The 25,492-nt window shown below is 43.6% G+C and overlaps 1 protein-coding gene across 1 annotated transcript in view; it reads left to right on the top strand.

Annotated features, from left to right (window-relative positions):
* Window positions 1-25,492, top strand: part of LOC126276302 (mitochondrial proton/calcium exchanger protein-like) — a 110,113-nt gene that overhangs the window by 72,013 nt on the left and 12,608 nt on the right. Inside the window, exons 5-9 of the mRNA XM_049977265.1 lie at window positions 1,579-1,782; window positions 1,859-2,110; window positions 2,187-2,333; window positions 15,815-15,922; window positions 23,014-23,142. Of these exons, the coding sequence (XP_049833222.1) occupies window positions 1,579-1,782; window positions 1,859-2,110; window positions 2,187-2,333; window positions 15,815-15,922; window positions 23,014-23,142 (840 nt within the window). The remainder of the gene's footprint in view (window positions 1-1,578; window positions 1,783-1,858; window positions 2,111-2,186; window positions 2,334-15,814; window positions 15,923-23,013; window positions 23,143-25,492) is intronic.

Here is a 25,492-nt window from a genome sequence, read left to right as displayed (position 1 = left end):
TACCACCAGGTGAAAATATGGTGCTGTAAGCAGTCAGAATGTGAAATATTTTCTGTTTTGATGTCAGTATGCTGTTTGTCGCTTGGCTAATCAAGCTGACTTCTTTTGTGAAGTGGCTGTTGGTGTAAATACTTAAGAAGGTTGAAGTTTTCTGTGCAGAACACACACGGTGGCTATTGAGAAGAAAGACCATGCGCTGCTGGTAAAGTTATTTTATCAGAACAGCAGCAGTGGCACCACTGCATTGTGGGAATATCGCTGGCAGAAACAGCTGTCAAGAGGTCCCAAGTCAATAAATGGGCTGAAGATATGGTCAAGAAGTTTGAAGAAACAGGTGAACTAGTTGGTGCAGCAAGGAGATGTAGGTGGCTCATTCCCATGAAGTTGCTGTTGCTAGAGCCAACTGTGAAGAACATGCCTCAAATTCTGCAGTGCTGAAGCTGTGCAAGGGAATTGTCTCACCCTGGTAAACAGTTCAAAAGATTAATACCTACAAAATTCAGAATGTGCACCAGATGAAGCCCCAAGATAGGCTATACAATCCTGTGACTTTACCTTTAAATTTTTTGCTTCTATGAAAACAGATGACATGTTGTCATGGAATATTCCTTGGACAGATGAGGCACATTTTACTCTGCACAATGCCATGAAAGCACGGGATGGTCACATATGGGGCTCTACTCCACCACATGTTGTGCATAAATATCCACAGCATGCAGCGTATGTGCTCCTTCATTCATTCTCAGTCTGTTTTTCTCTGAGGAGGTGACTCCTAGCAGACCTGTTATATGTACAGTCACATCTGCATGATACAGGGACCTCTTTGTGTAACATATGGTTCCATCTTGCAAGAACACATCTCTTTCCACACCACTATTTTCATGCAAGATGGTGCAACACCACATGCTGCTTGCCAGGTGAAAGATTTTCTTAGAGAAAGCCTTGGTAACAATCGCATCATCTCTAGGCAGTTTCAAGATGTTTGGCCTTCCAGATCCTCCCCGACCTGAAACCATGTGACTTCTGGTTATGCAGATATCTGAAAGATCATGTCTGTCAGGGATTTCTGATGTAAAGTGTACCGTACAACAACATATTGTTGCACCATATGACTATGATTACACGGGATATGCTGTTAGCAACTGTTGACCATGCTGTGTTACAGATGCAGCATGTTGCTGAGTAGGGACACCCTAATTCACACATATTGTAACTTGCGACCATGTCCTAATACACATGCCAGAACCACAGTTGTGTGTTTGATCGTCCCTCCCCTTCTCCTGCAATTTCTTCCTGCTGCGCCATTTTTCAGCTTGTTTTAGAAAGCAGAACTATTATTTTTTTCAGCATACTCTATGAGCGCACCAATTAATGAACATAACTATGTTGTTTCAGCATCCAGCTCACACTGAAGCACTCGGAACACTGTCACTTTAATTATACCATCCAGTGTTTATAAATTCCACTTCCAAGATACGTGATAAATCCTGTGTTGTTATTTACATATTTTCTTGTATTTTACAATTAGTGTTCTCTCACAGTGTTGTGTATATCCTTTTATTTCTTATGTATTATTAGGTCCGGACATCTGGTGAACAGGCCACAAATGAGGAAATAATGAAATTTTCAAAGCTCTTTGAGGATGAAATAACATTAGACTCGTTGTCACGGGCTCAGCTGACTGCTCTGTGTAGAGTACTTGAGATACAGCCAATAGGAACCAACAATTTTCTTAGGTTTCAGCTCAGAATGAGACTCCGAAGTTTGGCAGCTGATGACAAGGTAGAAGTGACTCTGTTTTGAGTTAATAAGTGTAACAGAATGTAAATTGTGTGCTATCATCTATACGGATTTGCAGGTTATTCAAAAAGAGGGAATAGACTCCTTGAGTCTTGCGGAGCTACAACAAGCTTGCCGGGCCCGTGGAATGAGAGCATATGGTATGTCAGAAGAGCGCATGAAATTACAGTTAGCTCAGTGGTTGGATTTGAGCCTGAATAAGAAAGTACCTCCATCGCTATTGTTGCTGTCCCGTGCTCTTCTGTTGCCTGATACAATACCCACAAGTGATCAGCTAAAGGCGACAATATCATCATTGCCAGATACTTTGGTGAGCTATCTCTTCCAACAGAATTTCTCGCAAACTAATGAGAATCTTTCTATTTTTGTGAATAATTTCTGTGCAGGTAACACAAACTGAAGCAGCAATTGGTGAACGTGAAGGCAAGATAGACAACAAAATGAAGATAGAAGTAATTAGAGAAGAAGAGCGCAAAATAAAGGAGGAAAGGCAAGAGATGAGAGAAGAATTGAAGAAAACAGATTCTGTCAAGGTAACATAAAGTAACTTTTACATAAATGTTCATATTCATACAAAACTCAGTTGTAAATTCTATTTTTCATGTGATGAAATGTAAAAATACCCAAGAATAAGTCAAAAGCAAAATACTCCCCCCCTTATTCTTAGAAACATGTGAGCACTGTTCACTGCAACTTGTGCTCTGCTAACTTGTGATCCCTATAGACCCATATGAGCACAACCCTTTAAAACCAAATCTAAAGTCATCTGCAGATCCACAGTGTCACATGTAGCAGAGGAATTTTCATGATGGGAGATAGGTGCTGTGATGTATTTCTTGTTCGATTCAGAGAAGTGTCTTGATGAAAAATTGAAGGTTTCAGAGCTCTGTAACTTGATACTTAGTATTCTTCCTAGCAGTTTATATGCCTTTAACTTATATGGTTCTTTATATATCGTATCAATATTATTTAGCATATCATCTCCATGTAGCGGAGATGCAGAGTCACAGATATGCATAATGAAAAGACTGTTACAAAGTAAGTTTTGGCCAACAAGGCCTTTGTCAAAAATACATGCGCTGCCACTGCCTCCCCCCCCCCCCCCCCCCCACACACACACACACACGACTGCATCTCTGGCATCTTCAGCTGCTTACAAAAAGTTTTTGGCACAGGCGGTTGGCGGAGTTGGTGAAGGTGGAAAGCCTCGCTCGCGGGGTGGAATCAGAGCTAACTATTTGTAGTATCGTTCCGAGAACCGATCGCGGTCCTCTGGTTTGGAGCCGAGTGGAAGGCTTAAACCAGAGGCTCAGACGATTCTGCGGAGAGCTGGGGTGCAAATTTCTCGACCTCCGCTATCGGGTGGAGAAATGTAGGGTCCCCCTGAATAGGTCAGGCGTGCACTACACGCCGGAAGCGGCTACGAGGGTAGCGGAGTACGTGTGGAGTGCACATGGGGTTTTTTTAGGTTAGAGAATTCCCTCCCTAGGCCCGACAAGACGCCTCCTGAGACGCGGCAAGGAGTAGGCAAAATGCAACAAGGAATAACAATATTAATGTGCTAATAGTAAACTGCAGAAGCGTCTGTAGAAAGGTCCCAGAACTGCTCTCATTAATAAACGGTCACAACGCCCATATAGTACTAGGAACAGAAAGTTGGCTGAAACCAGACGTAAACAGTAATGAAATCCTAAACTCTGATTGGAATGTATACCGCAGAGATAGGCTGGACAGTGAAGGGGGAGGCGTGTTTATAGCGATAAGAAGTGCAATAGTATCGAAGGAAATTGACGGAGATTCGAACTGTGAAATGATTTGGGTGAAGGTCACGGTTAAAGCAGGCTCAGACATGGTAATTGGATGTCTCTATAGGCCCCCGGGCTCAGCAGCTGTTGTGGCTCAGCACCTGAAGAATAATTTGGAAAATATTTCGAGTAGATTTCCCCACCATGTTATAGTTCTGGGTGGAGATTTTAATTTGCCGGATATAGACTGGGAGACTCAAACGTTCATAACGGGTGGCAGGGACAAAGAATCCAGTGAAATATTTTTAAGTGCTTTATCTGAAAACTACCTTGAGCAGTTAAACAGAAAACCGACTCGTGGCGATAATATATTAGACCTTCTGGTGACAAACAGACCCGAACTATTTGAATCAGTTAATGCAGAACAGGGAATCAGCGATCATAAAGCGGTTACTGCGTCGATGATTTCAGCCGTAAATAGAAATATTAAAAAAGGTAGGAAGATTTTTCTGTTTAGCAAAAGTGACAAAAAGCAGATTACAGAGTACCTGACGGCTCAACACAAAAGTTTTGTCTCAAGTGCAGATAGTGTTGAGGATCAGTGGACAAAGTTCAAAACCATGGTACAATATGCGTTAGATGAGTATGTGCCAAGCAAGATCGTAAGAGATGGAAAAGAGCCACCGTGGTACAACAACCGAGTTAGAAAACTGCTGCGGAAGCAAAGGGAACTTCACAGCAAACATAAACATAGCCAAAGCCTTGCAGACAAACAAAAATTACGCGAAGCGAAATGTAGTGTGAGGAGGGCTATGCGAGAGGCTTTCAATGAATTCGAAAGTAACGTTCTATGTACTGACTTGGCAGAAAATCCTAAGAAATTTTGGTCCTATGTCAAAGCGGTAGGTGGATCAAAACAAAATGTCCAGACACTCTGTGACCAAAATGGTACTGAAACAGAGGATGACAGACTAAAGGCCGAATTACTAAATGTCTTCTTCCAAAGCTGTTTCACAGAGGAAGACTGCACTGTGCTTCCTTCTCTAGATTGTCGCACAGTTGACAAAATGGTAGATATCGAAGTAGACGACAGAGGGATAGAGAAACAATTAAAATCGCTCAAAAGAGGAAAGGCCGCTGGTCCTGATGGGATACCAGTTCGATTTTACACAGAGTACGCGAAGGAACTTGCCCCCCTTCTTGCAGCGGTGTACCGTAGGTCTCTAGAAGAGCGAAGCGTTCCAAAGGATTGGAAAAGGGCACAGGTCATCCCCGTTCTCAAGAAGGGACGTCGAACAGATGTGCAGAACTATAGACCTATATCTCTAACGTCGATCAGTTGTAGAATTTTGGAACACGTATTATGTTCGAGTATAATGTCTTTTCTGGAGACTAGAAATCTACTCTGTAGGAATCAGCATGGGTTTCGAAAAAGACGATCGTGTGAAACCCAGCTCGCGCTATTCGTCCACGAGACTCAGAGGGCCTTAGACACGGGTTCACAGGTAGATGCCGTGTTTCTTGACTTCCGCAAGGCGTTTGACACAGTTCCCCATAGTCGTTTAATGAACAAAGTAAGAGCATACGGACTATCAGATCAATTGTGTGATTGGATTGAGGAGTTCCTAGATAACAGAACGCAGCACGTCATTCTCAATGGAGAGAAGTCTTCCGAAGTAAGAGTGATTTCAGGTGTGCCGCAGGGGAGTGTCATAGGACCGTTGCTATTCACAATATACATAAATGACCTGGTGGATGACATCGGAAGTTCACTGAGGCTTTTTGCAGATGATGCTGTGGTGTATCGAGAGGTTGCAACAATGGAAAATTGTACTGAAATGCAGGAGGATCTGCAGCGAATTGACGCATGGTGCACGGAATGGCAATTGAATCTCAATGTAGCGAAGTGTAATGTGATGCGAATACATAGAAAGATAGGTCCCTTATCATTTAGCTACAAAATAGCAGGTCATCAACTGGAAGCAGTTAATTCCATAAATTATCTGGGAGTACGCATTAGGAGTGATTTAAAATGGAATGATCATATAAAGTTGATCGTCGGTAAAGCAGATGCCAGACTGAGATTCATTGGAAGAATCCTAAGGAAATGCAATCCGACAACAAAGGAAGTAGGTTACAGTACGCTTGTTCGCCCAATGCTTGAATACTGCTCAGCAGTGTGGGATCCGCACCAGGTAGGGTTGATAGAAGAGATAGAGAAGATCCAACGGAGAGCAGCGCGCTTCGTTACAGGATCATTTAGTAATTGCGAAAGCGTTACGGAGATGATAGATAAACTCCAGTGGAAGACTCTGCAGGAGAGACGCTCAGTAGCTCGGTACGGGCTTTTGTTGAAGTTTCGAGAACATACCTTCACCGAAGAGTCAAGCAGTATATTGCTCCCTCCTACGTATATCTCGCGAAGAGACCATGAAGATAAAATCAGAGAGATTAGAGCCCACACAGAAGCATACCGACAGTCCTTCTTTCCACGTACAATACGAGACTGGAATAGAAGGGAGAACCGATAGAGGTACTCAGGGTACCCTCCGCCACACACCGTCAGGTGGCTTGCGGAGTACGGATGTAGATGTAGATGTAGAACCTTCGTCAATAAGAGAGAGAGAGACACCATTCAGATACGCAAGCAAGCACACCTCAACCGCACATGACCGTCAACTCCAGCATCTTGGGCCGGAATGCAACTATCACGTGGGATGCAAGGAGCAGTCTGGAGGGGAAGGGATGGTAGTGTACAAGGTGGGGAAAGAGACAGATGCTGTCCAGTGGAGTGTACAGGGGCTAGACTGCCAATAGGCGCAGCATCATAAGGTTGTGGAGCAGGGAGGTGGGGGCAAAAGGAGCAAAAAAGGAGAGGAGTGGGGGAAAGGTGGGTGGATGCATTAGCAGAGGGCTGCAAATAAAACAGGGTGGGAGATGAGAATGGGGAGGAGATGATAGAACAGGTGGAGTGGAAACTGTTTGGTGGAGGGTGTGACAGTATGTTCCATAGGTTGAGGTCGGGATAATTATGCAGTGGAGAACAAGTTTTAAGGATAATTTCCATCTGCACAGTTAGGAAAAGCTGGTGGCTGAGGAAAGGATCCAGATGAGTTGGGTAGTGAAACAGCCATTGAAATAAAGTGTGTTACGTTTAGCTGCATGTTGTGCCACAGGTGGTCTGCTTTGATCGTGGCCACAGTTTGGCAGAGGCTGTACATCATGGTGGACAACTGGCTGGTAGTCATACCAATATAAAAAGCTGTGCTGTGATTGCAGCAGAGCTGGTACATGACATGGCTGCTTTCACAGGTAGCCCAGTTGCTGATGCAGTAGGATAAACCTGTGACAATTGAAATAGGAAATACTGAGTGGGTGGGTTGGGCAGGTTTTGCACCTGGGTGTTCCACAGCAGTACAATCCTTGTGGCAAGGGGTTGGGATTGGGAGTGGCACAGGGGTGGACTAGGATATTGTGGAGGTTACGTGGGTGCCATAATACCAATTTAGGAGGGGGTAGTATCTCGCGTAGGATGACCCTCATTTCAGGGCATGATGATATGTAATCAAAGTCATGGTGAAGGATATGGTTCAGTTATTCCAGTCTGGGGTGGTTCTGGGTGATAAGGGGACATTGTGTTTTGTCTGGTTCTTGGGGTTAGTGGGAGGATCGGGCGTGTGAGGCGAAATGGCACGGGAGATCTGCTTGCAGGCTAGGTCTGGGGAATAGTGCCTACATGTAAAGGCCTTGGTGAGACCATCAGCATACTGAGCAAGGGACTTCATCACTGAAGATAACACTGTCCCCACGTGGCCAGGCCGTATGGAAGGGATTTTTTGGTGCGAAAGGGATAACAGCTGTCAAAGTGGTGTGTTTAATGTGTGCAGAGATGTGGATGGAGCCATCAGAGAGGAGGAGGTCAACAACTAGGAAGTGACATGCTGGGTTTAGGAGGACCATGTGAAGCGGGTGGGAGAGAAGGTGTTGAGATTGTTAGGAAACTAAGGTAGGGTGTCTTGGTGCTGAGTCCAGATCATGAAGATATTATTAATGAAACTGAACTAGACAAGGTTTGGTATTTGGGAGACTAGAAAGGCCTCTAGGTGGCCCATAAAGAGAGTTGACATAGGACGGTGCCATGCGGGACCAGGATCCCACAGCTGTGCTGCAGATTTCTTTATACACCTTCCCTTCAAATAAGTAAGGTATATGAGGACTGCGGTAGTGGGCTTGGAGTCGGAAGGACATTGGGAAAAGTAGTGTAGCAGTAAGGCCATAGGCGTGAGGGATTTTGGTGCTAGGGAGGTGGTGTCAACAGTGACAAGTAGGGATCCAGGAGGTAATGGGTTGGGGATGGTGGAGAGTCGGTGAAGGAAGTGGTTGGTGCCTTTGTTGTGGGAGGTTAGATTATGGGCAGTTGATTGGAGTTGTAGGTCAATGAGGGCTGAAGTTCTTTCAGTTGGGGCAGAATAGCCAAGCACAATGGGGAGTTCTTGTGTTTATGTATTTTGGAGAACATGTAGAAGGTGGGTGTGCAGGTTGTCATAGGGTGGAGGAGGGAAACAGATTCAGGTGGAGGAGGGAAACAGATTCAGGGGAGATGTTCTGGGAAGGGCCTAATGCTTTAATCAGGGATTGGAGTTTGTGTTGGACTGCTGGGATCTGATCACTCTGGCAGAATTTATAGGTGTAGGAATCAGATAATTGGCAGTAGCCTTCTGCCAGATAGTCACTGAAATTCATAACAACAGTGGTGGAAAGTTTGTCTGCAGATAGGATGAGTAGGTCAGGATTAATTTTGAGGTTGTGTATGGCTATTCTTCCTTTTGCTGAAAAGTTGGTGTTCTGAGGTAGGGACATGGGAAACTATAGTGAGACTAAGCTGGAGGTAAGGAATTTCTGGATGGTGACCAGCAGCTGGTCAGGTGGGAGGGGGGGTATGGTATGAACAGGGAGAGGCAGGGTTTAGTGATGGAATTAGGTTGGCTGTGGTTGCAGGGGTTGGCTACGAAGTGTTTCCATTTCTGGGATTTGGAGGAGGAGAGTGTGTCATTGATAAGTCCAGCATGGTTAAATTTAGGTGTGAGGTTAAACGTGAGGCCTTTAGATAAGACTGAAACTTCTCTGGAGCTGAGGATTTTGGTGGAAAGGTTAATAACTGTGTTAGGGGTATGTTTGGCACTGGATTTGATGGAGTGTTGGTAGAATGTTTTGGGGATGTGGTAAGGTGAAAAGGTCAGCTAGGCAATGTTTAGCTGCTGTGAGGGTGGACGAGGAAAACACTGTAGGTACAATAATGGTTGGATAGTGGTGCCCCAAGGCGGCAGTAGGATGTCAGCAGGCTGGATAAACTTATGGAGGTGGTGTCTGAGATACTCCTCCATGTGCCGGAGAGCAGGGGATTTAGTTTGAAAGATGTGGTGAACGGAGAAGGGATTGCAGTGCAGTAGTACTGTGTGGAAGAAGCAGAGGTGGTTCTGGGATGCCAAGGAATCTTTGCAGTTTGGCTGTTTGTGGGAATTCCATGAATTAGGCAGCATTTGAGAAACAGGATGTGTGACTGGATTTTAGCCAGGGATACTTTTCTGAACTGAGGCAGAAAGCTGCAGAAAGGATCTATTGTGGCAAGAATGGTGTAAAGGGAATGGGAATGATGCAGAAATGGGCTAAATAGGGGTTGATGATTGTGAGAGGAGCTGGATAAGTGAAAAGATGCATAAAGATGTGTAAAAAAATACACAAAATATGTGAAATCCCATAAAAATATGTACAAATACATTACAAAAATACAGAAACATGGGCTGTGTGTGCGTGCGTGCTTGCGTGCGCGGTCGTGCGCGCGCTGGTTCTCTCACACGCATGCTCGTGCAGGGCAATAAGCGAAGCGGAGAGAGAGGGGATGGGTTAAGTCGAGGATCAAAAGTTCATGTGGCAAGGGCAGGTGCGGAAAACAAAATGCTAAAGTACGTCAAGATGGGGGGTGAAGTCAGAACAATGGAATAAATATAACTATAGGAGGAAAGAATATGGGGCATTAGATGGTGCATCAACAGTCTGCATGGACGATCGTTGATACAGTGTAGCTCCGGAGTAGATGCGCTTTGGTAGACGATGATTAAACACAGGAAAGGAGAGAGAGAGAGAGAGAGAGAGAGAGAGAGAGAGAGAGAGAGAGAACGGACACTGAGAAGAATAATGCTATAGATAAGAGTAACAAAGGAAAACGTCACAGGGTTGTACAAGGGAAGAAAGCCATTTGACAAAAATCAAACAATGGAAACTCCAGGTAGAAATTTCAACACTGTAGGGAAAGGCAGATTGCTACTTACCATAAGGAAGACATGCAAAATTAAGACACTTACTTAAAGCTTTCAGCCACCGCCTTCATCAGTAAAAAGAGAGGCACTCACCGTTCACTCACAAGGGAGGACACCCCTCTCTCTCTCTCTCTCTCTCTCTCTCTCTCTCTCTCTCTCTCTCTCTCACACACACACACACACACACACACACACCAACTCGAGCATCTCCGACCGGAAAGCAACTGTCTCTTGGAATACAAGCAGCAGTCTGGAGGGGTTTTGGAAGGAGAAAACATTGTGGTGTACAGGTGGGGAGCGAGTTGAATGCTGTCTGGTGGGGCGTGCAGGGCTAGACTGCGAACAGGTGCAGCATCAGGAGTTTCGGGGCAGGGAGGTGGATGAAAAAGGAGCAAAAAAGGAGAGGAATGGGGAAAGATGGGTTGATGTACTGGCAGGGCTGCAGATTAACAGGGTGGGAGATGAGAATGGGGAGGAAATGATGGCACAGATAGGATGGAAACTGTTGGATGAAGGGTGCAGGGACAGTATGTTGCTGTAGGTTAAGGCTGGGTTCTTCCTTCATTGATTCTGCACCAACCCCAATCCCTTACTTCCTGGATAGCTACTTGTCACTGTTGATGCCACCTCCCTATGCACCAACATCCCTCAATATCCCTCATGTCTACGGTCTCACCCCTATTGAACACTACATTTCCAAACATCCTTCAGACTCCAAACCCAATACCTCTTTTCTCATACACCTTACTAACTGTATCCTAACTCACAACTACTTCTCACTTGAAGGGAAGGTATATGAACAAATCTGCGACACAGCCATGGGCACCAGCATGGCACCATCCTATGCCAACCTATTTATGGGCCATATGGCCTTCCTAGCCTCCCAAAACACCAAACTCCTATTCAGGTTCAGGTTCTCCGATGATATCTTCATAAACTAGACTCGGGGCCAAGACATCCTATCTTCGTTCCTTCACAATCTCAACACCTCTCCTATCTGCTTGATATGGTCCTCCTCAACCCAGCGTGCAATCTTCCCAGATGTTGAGCTGCTTCTCTCTGCTGGCTCCATCTGCACCCCTCTCAACATTAAACCTGTCAACCACCAACAGTACCTGCATTTTGACAGCTGTCATCCCTTTCACAACAAAAAATCCCACCCACACAGCCCGTCCACCCGGGGACGGCGTTATCTGCAGAGGCGAGAAGTCCCTTCCTCTGTATGTTGTGGTTCTTACCAAGGCTTTTACAGACACACCATTCCCCAGACCTAGTCCACAAACAGATTTCCTGTCCCATTTCCCCTCACACCTCCCAGACTGGAACAACTGAACCACATCCTTCGCCAGGGCTTCTATTACCTATCATTGTGCCCCAGAATGAGGGCCATCCTACCCGAGGTACTTCCCACTCCTCCTAAAGTGGTATTGCATAACACACTCGACCTCTGCATCATACCATCCTCCTTCCTATCTGAACCCGTTGCCACAAGGATCATACCATTGTGGAACACCCAGGCACAAAACCTGCCCAATCCACCCACCTGCCGTTCCTATTCCAGTCCTGTCGCAGGTTTATCCTACCCCATCAGCAGCCGGGCTACCTGTGAAAGCAACCATGTCATGTACGAGCTCTGCTGCAGTCATTGCCCAGCTTTTTCTACTGGTATGACTGCCAACCAGCTGTCCACCATGATGAATATCCACATCCAAACTGTGGCCAAGATCCAAGTAGTCCCTGAACATAACACACTTGATTTCCGTGGTTGCTCCAGCACCCGAGCCATCTGGATCATTCCCTCCACTGCCAGCTTTTCTGAGTTTCACAGCATTTATCCCGACCTCAACCCATGTTAAGATACCATCCCTGCACCCTCCACCCTAACAGTTTCCATTTGTCCTGTCAGGTCTTCCCCATCCTCATCTACCACCTTGTTTATTTGCAGCCCTCTGCTAACACATCCACCTGTCTTTCCCCACTACTCTTCTTTTTTGCTTGTTTTTCCCCCACCTTCCCACCCCAAAGGCCTCCTGATGCTGCACCTGTTGGCAGTCTAGTCCCTCCACATTCCACCAGACAGCATTTGTGTCTCTTCCCACTGTAGACGAGTATCCCTGCGCCCCCCCCCCCCCCCCCTCCCCCAGATTGCTGCTTGCACCCCATGTGATAGTTGCATTCCAGTCTGAGATGCTGGAGTTGGCAGTCTTGAGTGTTTGTGTGTGCATGCACGCTTCCTTGAGTGGTTGAATAGTGTGTGTGTGTGTGTGTGTGTGTGTGTGTGTGTGTGTGTGTGTGTGTGTGTTTTACTGATGAAGGCTGTGGCCAAAAGCTTGATGTAAATGTCTTTTAGTTGTGCTTATCTGCAAATTGAGTGTGTTCTTTACAGTAAGTGGCAATCTCTCTTATCCTATGTTGTTGATATTCCTACTGGGAGTTTCTTGTCATTTGTTATAGGTGATTTAAACTGGCATAGCACGTCCTGGGGGTACTCCGAAACATACAAATGGTGAGAGACTAGAACAGTGGGCTGAAAGAGTAGATTTAAAAGTAATATGTGATGCAAAACAGTCTACATCCTTCAACAGCAGAAGAAGGCACAGAGGATACTACCCAGACAATATCTTTGTTAGTGACAGAATGAGTGGCTAGACAAATACAATTGTGGGAAACTTGCTACCATAGATGAAACAAGGACCAACAACTTGCATAGTCAATGTGGCTGTTGGATCTGAAGTTGTTTCTTTTAAGATATGCTTTAATTTTGAAAAAGCAAAAGAAAGGATTTTACAGAAGAATTGGACTGAAAGTAATGAATCTTGACATGAAACAAAACAGCTGGCAAGTGTGCACGCATTGTAAAAAGCTCTCTGCAATGATCCTTAACTCCAGCACCTGATCTGACTGGAGTAACTCAGGATGGCTTACTGCCCTCTGTTAAATGGGGAAATACCATCTAAAGTGATGAAAGAGGGAAAATCCAGTGCGATATTCGTAATGGAGTAGACACCCTTGCCACGTCACTCTGTATTAGAGTGTTAAGAAGAACGATCCACCAAATAAAGAAGCAAAAAGCTGCTGGCTTGGATGATATCCACACTGAAAAAAAAAAAGCATTTAGGACATGCAATTCTAAAATGGGTTATAAAGTTTATGAATAGTCGCGTGACTACCATGCATATTCTGAAACTCCAGAGGAACGTCAAGGTGACAGACCTGCTAAAACCAGGGAAAGAACCTACAGTTCCACAAAGCTTTAGGCCTGTGTTACTTCTGTGTCATCTCTACAAGGCACTTGAAATAATGGTTCTTAAATGAATTTGTGGCACTGTAGAGACCAAACTCAGACCAGAACAAGTGGGATTTGTGCTTGCTAAATCATGTTTGGCCAAATAATCAATCTCACCCAACACGTAGAGGACAGCTTTGAATGGAAGCAGATAATTGGAGTTGCTTTTATGTATCTCCCGGCTACCTATCATACTGTCAACCGCCAACAGCTGCTCGCTAAATTTCATAACATTACTAAGGACTTCTGAATTACAAAATTAATGGAAATTCTCCTTAATAAACCACTACAGTGGAAGAATAACCGTAGGAAATAAAGGCCTACCCAAGGCACTGTCCTGTCACTAATTTCATATAACGTCTATAAAATGATCAGCCTATAAATGCCTAGACAAGACATTATATATGTTTGTCATACCAAGAAAATCATTGAGAAAGGGGGGAGGTAAATTGGTTTGAACTCTTCAAGACTTAACTGTCTACTCTAGAAAAAAATCTTCCTCAAGTCAAATCCGTGTAAAAGTCAAGTGTGAGCCTTCCACATTAGAAACATATGCACACAGGCACTTGAAAGTGATGTGGTTGGTCAGGAGCTGAATCCTGATAAATCACCAAATTATTAGAGTATCGGACTTGATAGAACTCTGACATTTCGGAAGCAGTGTAAAAACGTTACTGGAAAAGTATGTGCAAGGAAATATCATGTGAAAACTCACCAGCACGGTATGCAGAGCTAAACCTGAAATTTGTTCTCACACTATGTTTCTCTCCAGCAGATTACACAGCACCTGTATGGTATAATTGCGCTTGCCAAATATGTCAGTGTAGCAATTAATGAGACAGCACACACAGTCCAGTTGAGAACATATACACTCCATTGTCAGCATAGTTCCACCCACAATCAGAAGGCAAGTTTCAGCTGAGTCTGAAAGAAGGAAACAACCTGATGATCATAGGCAGCATTTATATGAAAGATTTATGCAAATGACAAACCCTGTGTATGAGCCTCCTTAAATACAGTGTGAAAATTAATGGCAAAGCTGTATTACTCAGATGCTAATAAAGCCTAAAGAACAACTGGCTGCTGGGAATCACCTACTGTTTCTAACTCGGAGGGCACTTAACTGCTTAAGAATTGGCTTCGCACAGTGCTGTGCCAACCTGAAAAAATGGGGGTATAAAGAGACCAACTCCAGTGAGTGTGGTGCAGTAAAAGGTCATCAACATCTAATGATATGCCCAAAAAGAGGTAAAATGTTAAGTGGCATACCGTATCATAGTAAATGACGGAGCCATCCATGTGGCTGATTATTGGGAATGAAACACAGAAAGTACCAATGGCCCAGGAATTCACTCATATCGGTAGAACCTCTGAACACACTACTCATGATATACTGTCGTATAAGGCTGCACTGTAAATAAATGGATTCAGAAAATAAATTGAGTTATGAAAATTTATGTCCGATGTTAATCAATTACTCTCTTGCAGAAAACCTTTTCTTGCTGTTCCAAGTCTGCCTTTCATAGCCTCTTTACTTCTGTTGTTTTCCTGGACAATAGAATTCGTTTACTACTTTTGGTGTCTTATTTCATGATACAATTCCTCCAGCATCACTCGATTTTATTCGATTAAACTCTATTACCTGTGTTTTACTTTCAGTGTTTATTTTTATTCCCTCTTTTCTAGGTACCATCCATTCCATTCTAATCCTCCAGTCCTTTGCCACCTTTGTAAGAATTACAGTATCACCAGCAAAGTTAAACAGTTTTATTTCTTCATAAGAGGAAGAAAAAAGTGAAGGAAATGCTTTGATTGTGAATGCAGGAGAAATAGATGCTAAAATTGTACAGGATTAAAATGACTCAGTATCAAGTGGTAAAAAATAATAACTATTCCTGTCTGAACTGGAAGTTAAAACTTATGCTAAAAGGTAAAACTTCTTAATAACAATATGAACTGGGATAGGCTGCCTCCTGCCACATAGAGGAGACATTGAGTGGCAGTCAGTCACATTCAAAAGTAGACTAAGCTATTAGACAAAATCCTCCTTCAGATTTTGAAAAACACACACATTCATACACACACAACTTGCACCCACAGCATCTGTCCTCTTCAGAAACACCAATAGTTTAGTCTACTTGTAAAAGTGCCTATCTGCTGCCCAGCTCTTCTCCTTTGTTGGAGGTAGTAATCTAACTTAATTCATATTGTTGTTATTCCATCCTGGATTAAGTATTTTAACTATGGTCTGTATAAATTTTAAGAAGAGGGAAAGGCGGAAGATGTTGTGTTGGGAGCCAGATTGGTAATGTTCACAGGAAATGCATGGCTTGATACAAATGGAAGCTAATGGAATTTCCATATTATGGTCTATTTTCCCAGGATAACAAGTATGTTGCCAGTTCTATTTGTATCTTAGAACCTAATCAATTATGTGAAGAAATTTCAGGACCAACATAAAAAATTGCGTCAGCTACAACTTTTTCTAATTCTAAAAGAAAAAAAATGAGACTTAGTTTTACTTTGATATTGAATTGGTTGGTCCTGTGTGTGCTTTGCTTGTAAATAAGTCCAGATTTAGTAGTCCCACATTTTTTAAAATGTACGTTTTACATTATTCCTTGTTTGGCATAGTAAATGAATAGCAAGTTTTTTTTTCCTTGCAGAAAGAAACTGAAGAAATTAGTGACAAAGCTCCTGTTATGACATGTGACACAGGTGTCATTGAGATCCCTGCTGTTGATGTCTGCACAAAAGAAGGATTGAAGAAAGAAGTGAGTGTAAAATGTCGTAGTTCCATTTATTAATGTAAATATAACATTAGCAAATAGAAGTTTAGAAGGGTGCTGTAAGTAGATAGACATTTTTTTTTATTTAATAAATGCGCACCTATTCTTTACATGATAAGGAAAATTGACTAAAACTTGTGGATGGTATGAATGTTGAAGGAAAGTTCTTATAGAATGTAAATACCGGATAGTCAAAAAGTCAGTATAAATTTGAAAACTGAATAAATCACTGTAGATATAGAGTACAAATTGACACACATGCTTGGAATTGCATGGGGTTTTATTAGAAACAAAACAAACAAAAATCAAAATATTTCTGACAGACGGCACTTTATCTGATCAGAATTGCAATAATTAGCATAACAAAGTAAGACAAAGCAAAGATGATTTTCTTTGCATGAAATGCTCAATATGTCCACCATCATTCCTCAACAATAGCTGTAGCCAAGGAATAATGTTGTGAACAGCACTGTAAAGCATGTCTGGAGTTATGACAAGGCATTGGCTGTGGATGTTGTCTTTCAGCATCCCTAGAGATGTCGGTCAATCACATTACACATGCGACTTCAGTTAACCCCAAACCCAATAACTGCACGGACTGAGGTCTGGGGACCTGGGAGGACAAGCATGACGAAAGTGGCGGCTGAGCACACGATCACCAAACGACGGGCACAAGAGATCTTTTACCCGTCTAGCAATACTTTTTGTTTGTTCTAGTAAAACACCATGTCATTCCGAGAATATGTGTCAATTTGTACTTCTCTATCTACATTATTCCGTGGTTTATTAATTTTTCAAATTTATACTAACTTTTTGATCACCTAGTACATCTGGATCAAAGGAGACCACTCCATTTAAAGCAGAAGCATTGAATTATGAATAGGCTCACACAAACCCTTTGATGAGCTAGTGGACACACACACACACACACACACACACACACACACACACACCCTAATCAACAACAGTATCTGCATTTCAATAGCTGGCATTTTTCCCCACACCAAAAATTCCCTCCCATACAGGCTAGCTGCCCTCGGACAACGTACCTGCAGTAATGGGAACTTCATTGTCCAGTATTCTGAAGGCCTTCATGGACAGCCAATACCCCCAAACCTAGTCCACAAGCAGATTTCCCATGTCTTATTGTCACACTCACCCAGTCCTTCCACCACCTCCAAGAATTGGCTGCAGAGGAGTGCCTCCTCCCTCAGCATGCGTTAAAATCCTGGACTGGAACAACTGAATTACATCCTTCTTCAGGATTTGGAGTATCTCTCACTTTGCCCTGAAATGAGGGATGTCCTACCTAAGGTACTTCCCACTCCTCCTAAAATGGGTTTCTTTGCACATCAAACATACACAACATCCAAGTCCTTCCTTATGCTGCTCACACTCCCAATTCATTGCCACAAGCATCATATCCCTGTGCCTGATCAAGGTGCAAGACTTGCCCCCAATCTACTCTCGCAGCACCTCCTACTCCAGTCCTCTCACTGGCTACCCCATCAGAGGCCAGGCCACCTGTAAAAAGCATCATATCCCTGTCATGTACAAACTCTGCTGCTGCAAACACTTCACAGCTTTTTATGTCAATGTAACTACCAGCTGTCAATCAGGATGAATGACCACTATCAAACTGCCGCAAGAAATAAGTTGACAACCCAGTGGCAGAACATGTAGCTGAGCATCAATTTAAGTGGTTGCTTCAAAACCTGTACCACCAGGATCCTTTCCTCTACCATCAGTTTCTCTCCACTATGCATATGTAGCTGGTATTCTTAAAACACATCCTCTGGTCCTGTAGTTGTCCTGGCCTCAAACTGAGATAACATGCACCTTCCACCTAAAAGTTTCTCCTTCCTCCGTCCTGTCACCCCCTCCCAGTTCGCATCCACAATTCCCTTCAACGTGCATCAGCCACCCTCTCCCTGTGATAGACCCCTCTCTCCCGCCTCCCCATTCCCTCCCCCCACTCTCCCCCCCACTCTCCCCCCCACTCTCCCCCCCACTCTCCCCCCCACTCTCCCCCCCACTCTCCCCCCCCACTTCCTCCCCCCACTTCCTCCCCCCACTTCCTCCCCCCACTTCCTCACCCCACTTCCTCACCCCACTTCCTCACCCCACTTCCTTCCCCCACTTCCTTCCCCCACTTCCTCCCCCCCACTTCCTCCCCCCACTTCCTCCCCCCACTTCCTCCCCCCACTTCCTCCTCCCCCCACTTCCTCCTCCCCCCACTTCCTCCTCCCCCCACTTCCTCCTCCCCCCACTTCCTCCTCCCCCCCACTTCCTCCTCCCCCCCACTTCCTCCTCCCCCCCACTTCCTCCTCACCCCACTTCCTCCACCCCGCTTCCTCCCCCCCGCTTCCTCCCCCCCCGCTTCCTCCCCCCCCGCTTCCTCCCCCCCCCGCTTCCTCCCCCCCCCCGCATCCTCCCCCCACCCGCATCCTCCCCCCACCCGCATCCTCCCCCCCACTTCCTCCCCCCCACTTCCTCCCCCCCACTTCCTCCCTCCCCCTCTTCCAACCCCCACTCTCTCCCCCCACTCTCTCCCCCCACTCTCTCCCCCCACTCTCTCCCCCCACTCTCTCCCCCCCACTCTCTCCCCCCCACTCTCTCCCCCCCACTCTCTCCCCCCACTCTCTCCCCCCCCACTCTCTACCCCCCCACTCTCTCCCCCCACTCTCTCCCCCCCACTCTCTCCCCCCACTCTCTCCCCCCCACTCTCTCCCCCCCACTCTCTCCCCCCCACTCTCTCCCCCCCACTCTCTCCCCCCCACTCTCTCCCCCCCACTCTCTCCCCCCTCTCTCTCCCCCCCTCTCTCTCCCCCCTCTCTCTCCCCCTCTCTCTCCCCCCCACTCTCCCCCCCACTCGCCCCCCCCACTCTCCCCCCACACTCTCCCCCCCACTCTCTCCCCCCCACTCTCTCCCCCCCCACTCTCCCCCCACTCTCTCCCCCCCACTCTCCCCCCCCCACTCTCTCCCCCCCACTCTCTCCCCCCCACTCTCTCCCCCCCACTCTCTCCCCCCCACTCTCTCCCCCCCACTCTCTCCCCCCCACTCTCTCCCCCCCCCACTCTCTCGCCCCCCCCCACTCTCTCGCCCCCCCCACTCTCTCGCCCCCCCCCACTCTCGCCCCCCCCCACTCTCTCCCCCCCACTCTCTCCCCCCACTCTCTCCCCCCACTCTCACCCCCCCACTCTCTCCCCCCCCACTCTCTCCCCCCACTCTCTCTCTCCCCCCACTCTCTCTCTCCCCCCACTCTCTCTCCCCCCCACTCTCTCTCCCCCCCACTCTCTCTCCCCCCACTCTCCCATGACTTCCCCCACTCTCTCCCCCCACTTCCCCCACTCTCTCCCCCCACTCTCTCCCCCACTTCCCCCCCAACATCCTCCACTCTCTCCCCCTCACTTCCTCCCCTACTACCCCCTCACTTCCTCCCCCACTACCCCCTCACTTCCTCCCCCACTACACTCTCACTTCCTCCCCCACTACACTCTCACTTCCTCCCCTACTACGCCACTCACTTCCTCCCACTCACTTCCTCCCATTAGGGATCTTGATTTGAACCTGATGTGCTCCGGGTGGTACCTTCCTTTGTCTCCAGACTTTTCCAAGTATGTCACCCTTGCTTGTGATATTTGAACAGTCTACTTGCTGTTACCAATTGAAGTTTACTGCAGAACTGTATTAGTCTTTCTCCTCTCTCATTCGTACTTCCAAGCCTATATTCTCCTGGAACCCTATCTTCTGTTCCTTCTTCTACTATTGTGCTCCAATTACCCATGATTCAGATTTTTGTCTACCCTCTACACACCGAATTACGTGGTCAACAGCCGCATAACATTCTCTATCCTTTCATCTTCAGCTTTTAACATCAGCAAGTAAACCTGTACTAATGTTGGAATTACTGTCAATGCTAATGGACAATTTCTGTCGTGAAGTTTTTCAAGGTAGCTCACTCTTAGCCCTACCTTCCTATTCATGACAAATGCTACTCCAATTATACCATTTTCTACTGCTGTAAATATTATCCTGTAATCATCTGATCAGTAATTCGTATCTTGTTTCCATTCCACTTCACCATTTCCTACTGTATGTAGAGTGAGTCTTCGCATTTCCCTTTCCAGATTTTCTAATTTTCCTACCACATTCAGAAGTCTGACATTTCACACTCTGACTCATAGAACGTTACTATTTTGTTGATTTTTTTCTCAGTCTTTTTCATGTCGACACCCCCCCCCCCCCCCTCCCATTGACAGTTTCCTCCTAGAAATCTGAATAGGGGACTAATCTGGACTCAATTGCTAATGGAGAGATCATGACCCTTTTTTAGCAAAAGCCACATTTCCTATGGTTCACATTGTCTGTAATGCTTTGGTTTCCATTGCCTTCTGCATCCTCATGCCATTGATCATTGCTGTTTTTTCCATCTTACAGGATGAGTTTCGCACCCCAAGGATAAGTGGGTGCCATGAGATGGAACCCAGGACAGTTTTGATTATTACTCACTGGTATTGTCCATAGATAATAGTGAGCAGGTTATACTATAGAAAGTATTCACCTGTACTTCCATGAGCTCTGTGGTAGTAATGAAGCACATATGAACATTATTGCAGACTACCTGCATCCCTTCATGCTTGTCTGCCCCAACAGCAATGGCATATTCAAGCAGGATAACTGTCTGTGTCCCATGGCCAGAATGAATCTACAGTGACTTGAGAATATAACAGACCTATACTTTCAGTTAGTGAGAATTTCTAAATTACATGCGCAACTAATATTCTCTGTTAGGGAAAGGCATCTATTCCGAAGAAATACAAATATCCAGATAAGTGCAGATACAGTTATAGCTGAATTGTTATCATGTGACTAATTTCACATGATAATGGTTGAAAGAAATTTTGACAAAAGATAAAAATAAGAAAAATTTAATGAATTTTGAAATAAACAAACTGAATTCGTTATTTTGGATAGCAAATTACATAAGAATGGTTGCCAGCTCACTATCTGAGCAAAAATAACTATATGATTATTAATTGTTTATTAACTGTATTTTTAAACTAATCACTGAATTGTAATTGGACTAGAATGGGACCGAAAGCACTTTCATAATCTCAGATTTAAAAACATGTTAATACCACGACTTGATCAGAAAAGTAAGCAAAATAATTTGTACTAAACACTTGTACATAAAAGTTAATGAATAAATGTGATGCTGCACATAGGGCCTTCAAGCATAACCCAACTCCCGAGGCATGCGAAGCTTATAGGAAACTCCTAAACAGAACCAAGCAAAGCGTGAGGAATGCCAAAATCAGACATGCCCGCTCTGCCGTATGCGGCATATCAAAACCTGCTCCACTGTGGAAAAAGCTGCACAGTTTCGGTATAGGGAAGCGAAGATCTGACGCTGTTTATCAAGTGTCTGCAGAAGAATTAAACGATTTCTTCTCAACAGCTGTAAACTGCCACGCAGCGACAAATTACCAGCCCCAAGATATCAATCTCTCGAGAGACAAGTTTTTCCTAAAACATGTCACTACCGGCACAGTACACAAGGCAATTATGAGAATCTCTTCTGAGGCAGTAGGAAATGATAGAGTGAGCATTGGCATGATTAAGAACGTCGTAGACACTATTATTCCAGTTATCACAGACATCTTCAACCTGTCTCTTGTCAGTAGTACATATCCTACTGAGTGGAAGCAAAGTTTAATTCAACCTATACCCAAGACTGACAACCCTAAGTCGCCAGGTGACTACAGGCCGATCAGCATACTACCTGTAATATCTAAAGCCCTAGAATACATCGTCCACGAACAGCTGACGGCTTACCTCAAAACTCATAACATCCATGACGAATATCAGTCAGGCTTTCGAAAGCACCATAGTACAGCAACTGCATTAATCAAAGTAACTGATGACATTAAACATGCTATGGACAGACGTGAAGCTACTATCATAACAGTGCTTGACTTTAGTAAGGCTTTTGACACAGTTGACTTCGATATATTACTAATTAAAATGAAACAGCAGAATTTCTCAAAAAGCGCAATACGCTGGTTTGACAGCTACCTCAAAAACAAAAGTCAACAAGTCATTTGTGGGTCGGAAAAGTCATCATGGAAAAACGTGCGCTCTGGAGTTCCCCAAGGCTCCGTCCTTGGTCCATTAGATTATATATAAATTACAAACTTTATGTGATAAGAGTTCAAAAGCAATAAAAATTGCTTGATGGCAGTAATGGGATCCTTGCTAAACTGGAACCTCTTCTAACATTTCTTGTCGAATTGTTGGGGGTACTCACTTCAGAAAAATATCTACGGAATCCAGATTTATTTGGTGACTCCTGTTGTATTGCACCAAGCCCTGTAGAACATCTGTTCAGCGTGCATAGGGGCCTGAGGATGGCACCTGTGAAGTGCAGAAATAGGTAGCTTAAAGAAAAATAAATAAGGACTGATTGAAATACAACTGTTTGATTTTTGCTCTACTTATTCATCCAACATTAGTTTGTCAAAACCTGTTGAAGCAACAGAGTATTCCATGTGATTGGAAATGTGTTTCTGTTGTTCAGATTTGTTTGGAAAATGATTACTAAATGCACAAAGATAGAAACAACCAGGACTGCTGTTAATTTGTTTTTGACATGTGAAAAATATTTTGTGCTCACATTTAATTAATTATTCTAGAGTCTGAGCAACTTCTCTCTAGATACTGGCTTGAATACTCTATACGTCCTACTAGGTGTTATAAGGCTGTATTGAACTCGGCATATATACTAAATCAAACACTGGTAAATCCTGCATGGATTTACTACCATTCACCTTCTTATTTGCACAGGCTGTTCACAAACTTTAGACACAATTAATGTTAACTTCATTTTTCCAGTTGGATAAGTTATAATTTCAGGTTTTAGTGGTATATATCCTTATGTTTACTTTCCTTTACTCTAGTTGTTGTCTTTTTGTTCTGTTATGTTTGCCAGAGGAAGGGACTTCAGCTATTGGTTTCCCTCTGCAGTCAGATTTAAATCCTGTACTTAATTAAAAATATTTTTCTTATTACTTAGGAACTGAGTTCCATTGATTTTGAGAAGCTAGAAGATGCTTTAGACAGCATTGGAAAAGAAAAGAAGAAGTTGCTCGTAGAAAAGGAGGAACTTGATGACCTCAAGGAAGAACTGGCTGAGTATCAAGAGGTAAATTAACCATTATGTAGCTTAATGTTACTTTGTAGCTTATTTTGGTTGTATAGTACTATAGCTTGCAACTAAATTCAATTTGTAACTCTGAAAAGTGCTAATAAATTACAGAAATCTTCTGATTATCTGGGTTGTTGCGGATCTGAGATTGCACAATCAGAAAACATGTATAATCCTAAATACATGTTTTGCCAAAAATTGCTATTTATTGTATTTTCAAAACATGCTATATGGTACATTTGAACGTTCACTGCTTTACTTTGACATTACTCACCAGAAACAATAAGTTATTTATAAAATTACACTTAAAACACAATGTATTTAGCATCATTTGCTTACTATTCAGTTCCAGGAAGTAATCTAGTTTTTTCTGTTTGTTTTTCGTTCACTATTTTCTTGGTGATGTTTTCCACTTTCTGGAGAGTAAAAACATTGGGAAACTCAAACAAATTTTGTCCTGCATACTTTAATATATTAGTGTATTTCATTGTGTCATTTATGTGGTAAAATGTCACTTATATAATAGTATTTTCTAAATGCAAATATTCATTATAATTATAACAGAAGACTTATAGCATCAAAAATCACCAAAATATGCATGGGTAACTTGCAGAATGGATAATCGACACCTGGATAATCTGCAACTTGCTGCACTTCTCGATAATAAAATAGCATAAAAGGGTGAATATTTGTTTAATATTTTCATTATGTCTTCTCTCCCATAAATTAAATGTTAGGCACCTGACACTAAGAGACACTCTGCTCACTTATTACTGCCAAATTACTCCAATGAGATTGAAAGGTTTTTTGAAATAGGAAGCTTTGCAGACTCTGATACAAATAATATTTCAGTTTAGTTTATTTTACTTTTGTGGAAATACAGTGCTAGACCAATAACATGTGTTCATTTTTGTCATATTTACATACTTTGTGAGCAAATCATCATTCAGTAAATTGGCTATCAACTCAAATTAAAGTTTGATAATGATTATTCATTTTAAAAAAGTGGGACACAGTTGTACAGGTATGAATTAGTGTGTGTGTGTGTGTGTGTGTGTGTGTGTGTGTGTGTGTGTGTGTGTGTGTGTGTGTGTTCCTCCTTCATCTGTTGAAGGACATTGTCAGATAGCTAAGAAACATCCAGCAGTCTACTTTCAAAAGTGGCTGTCTGTGCTCAACACCACCTCTAATTGGTGAGTAGCAACCTGTTTAACTCATATTGCAATAACAGCTTCACTGGTTTCTTGCTTAAGATCGCAGTGTGCGTGTGACTTTTTCAGAAAGGCAACTATCTCATTCCATCTTCTGCAAAGGGAGAGTACTCTTTACTAAATACCTCACTCATTCTGCAATCTTCTGCAGCAAGAAACCCATTAAGATTTTATTGCATTGACTCATTGCAACAACTTTCATAGACATAAACCATACTGTAATACCATCCCTGTTTCCTCATTGTTTAACAGTTCTTGAGATGATATGTAACACTGTGGGGCAGGACAAGAGCACCTGCAATCACTTTCTTGAAATGTACAGTGTGCACACAACTAGAAACAGATTATTAAAATTGGTAGCATGTCAGATTTTTTTCTGTAAGTAGAAAGTGATATAGTGGATATCATAAATATAAGTGGAGGATGTGTAGGTGATGGAAGGGATTATCAGATGTTACAGTTCCTGGATCGGGAGAGGCACAACGGACAGAGAGAAGAGGAATTATGAACAGCGTTCAGAAAAAAATCTTAACTAAAATTCTCTCTTCACAGACTATAGTTTCTGGGTGATTTTCATTTCTTCTGGTCTTGTTACTTTTTATCATATTCTGGTGCTGTTCTTTGTACGAAGACAGTAATTGAAGTTCCGAAAAGCTACAAACTGAACTTATCTCTCCGTTTCTTCATTTATCAATCCTATGTAACTTTTGAGCTGTCGAGCAGTTTGGCAAGTACACTTGCTCATAGCGTCCTGCTCACTGTTTTTTCATAGTGACTTGAAATTTGCTCATTTAGAAAATTTTTCTATTGTTACTTAAATGTAATCTCATCACAGAGATTCCTTTCCTTTGTTGACACTTTTCAGTCGCAACAAGAATGAGAGCTCTTACTGGTTTGTACAAAGAATTACAGGCTTTGATGTACTATTTATGCATGTTTTGCGTATCATTTTCTTGTGAGAAGTGACACCTGAAACATATGTAAACCTAACCTTCAAATATCTACTGTTCATTCTTTTCTATAATATGGATAAGTAATTGAAAGTGGATGTATTGAGTATGATACGCCCACTAGACTCAGTTGTGAGAAGAGTAAGGCTCAAATATCCATCTGCCTAACAATGTGTAATTCTTTGT

Source organism: Schistocerca gregaria, chromosome 1, assembly GCF_023897955.1.
Source record: "Schistocerca gregaria isolate iqSchGreg1 chromosome 1, iqSchGreg1.2, whole genome shotgun sequence".
NCBI classification, from domain to species: domain Eukaryota; kingdom Metazoa; phylum Arthropoda; class Insecta; order Orthoptera; family Acrididae; genus Schistocerca; species Schistocerca gregaria.
The sequence above is the reverse complement of the archived record's forward strand: the minus strand, read 5'-3'. Positions and strand labels throughout refer to the sequence as shown.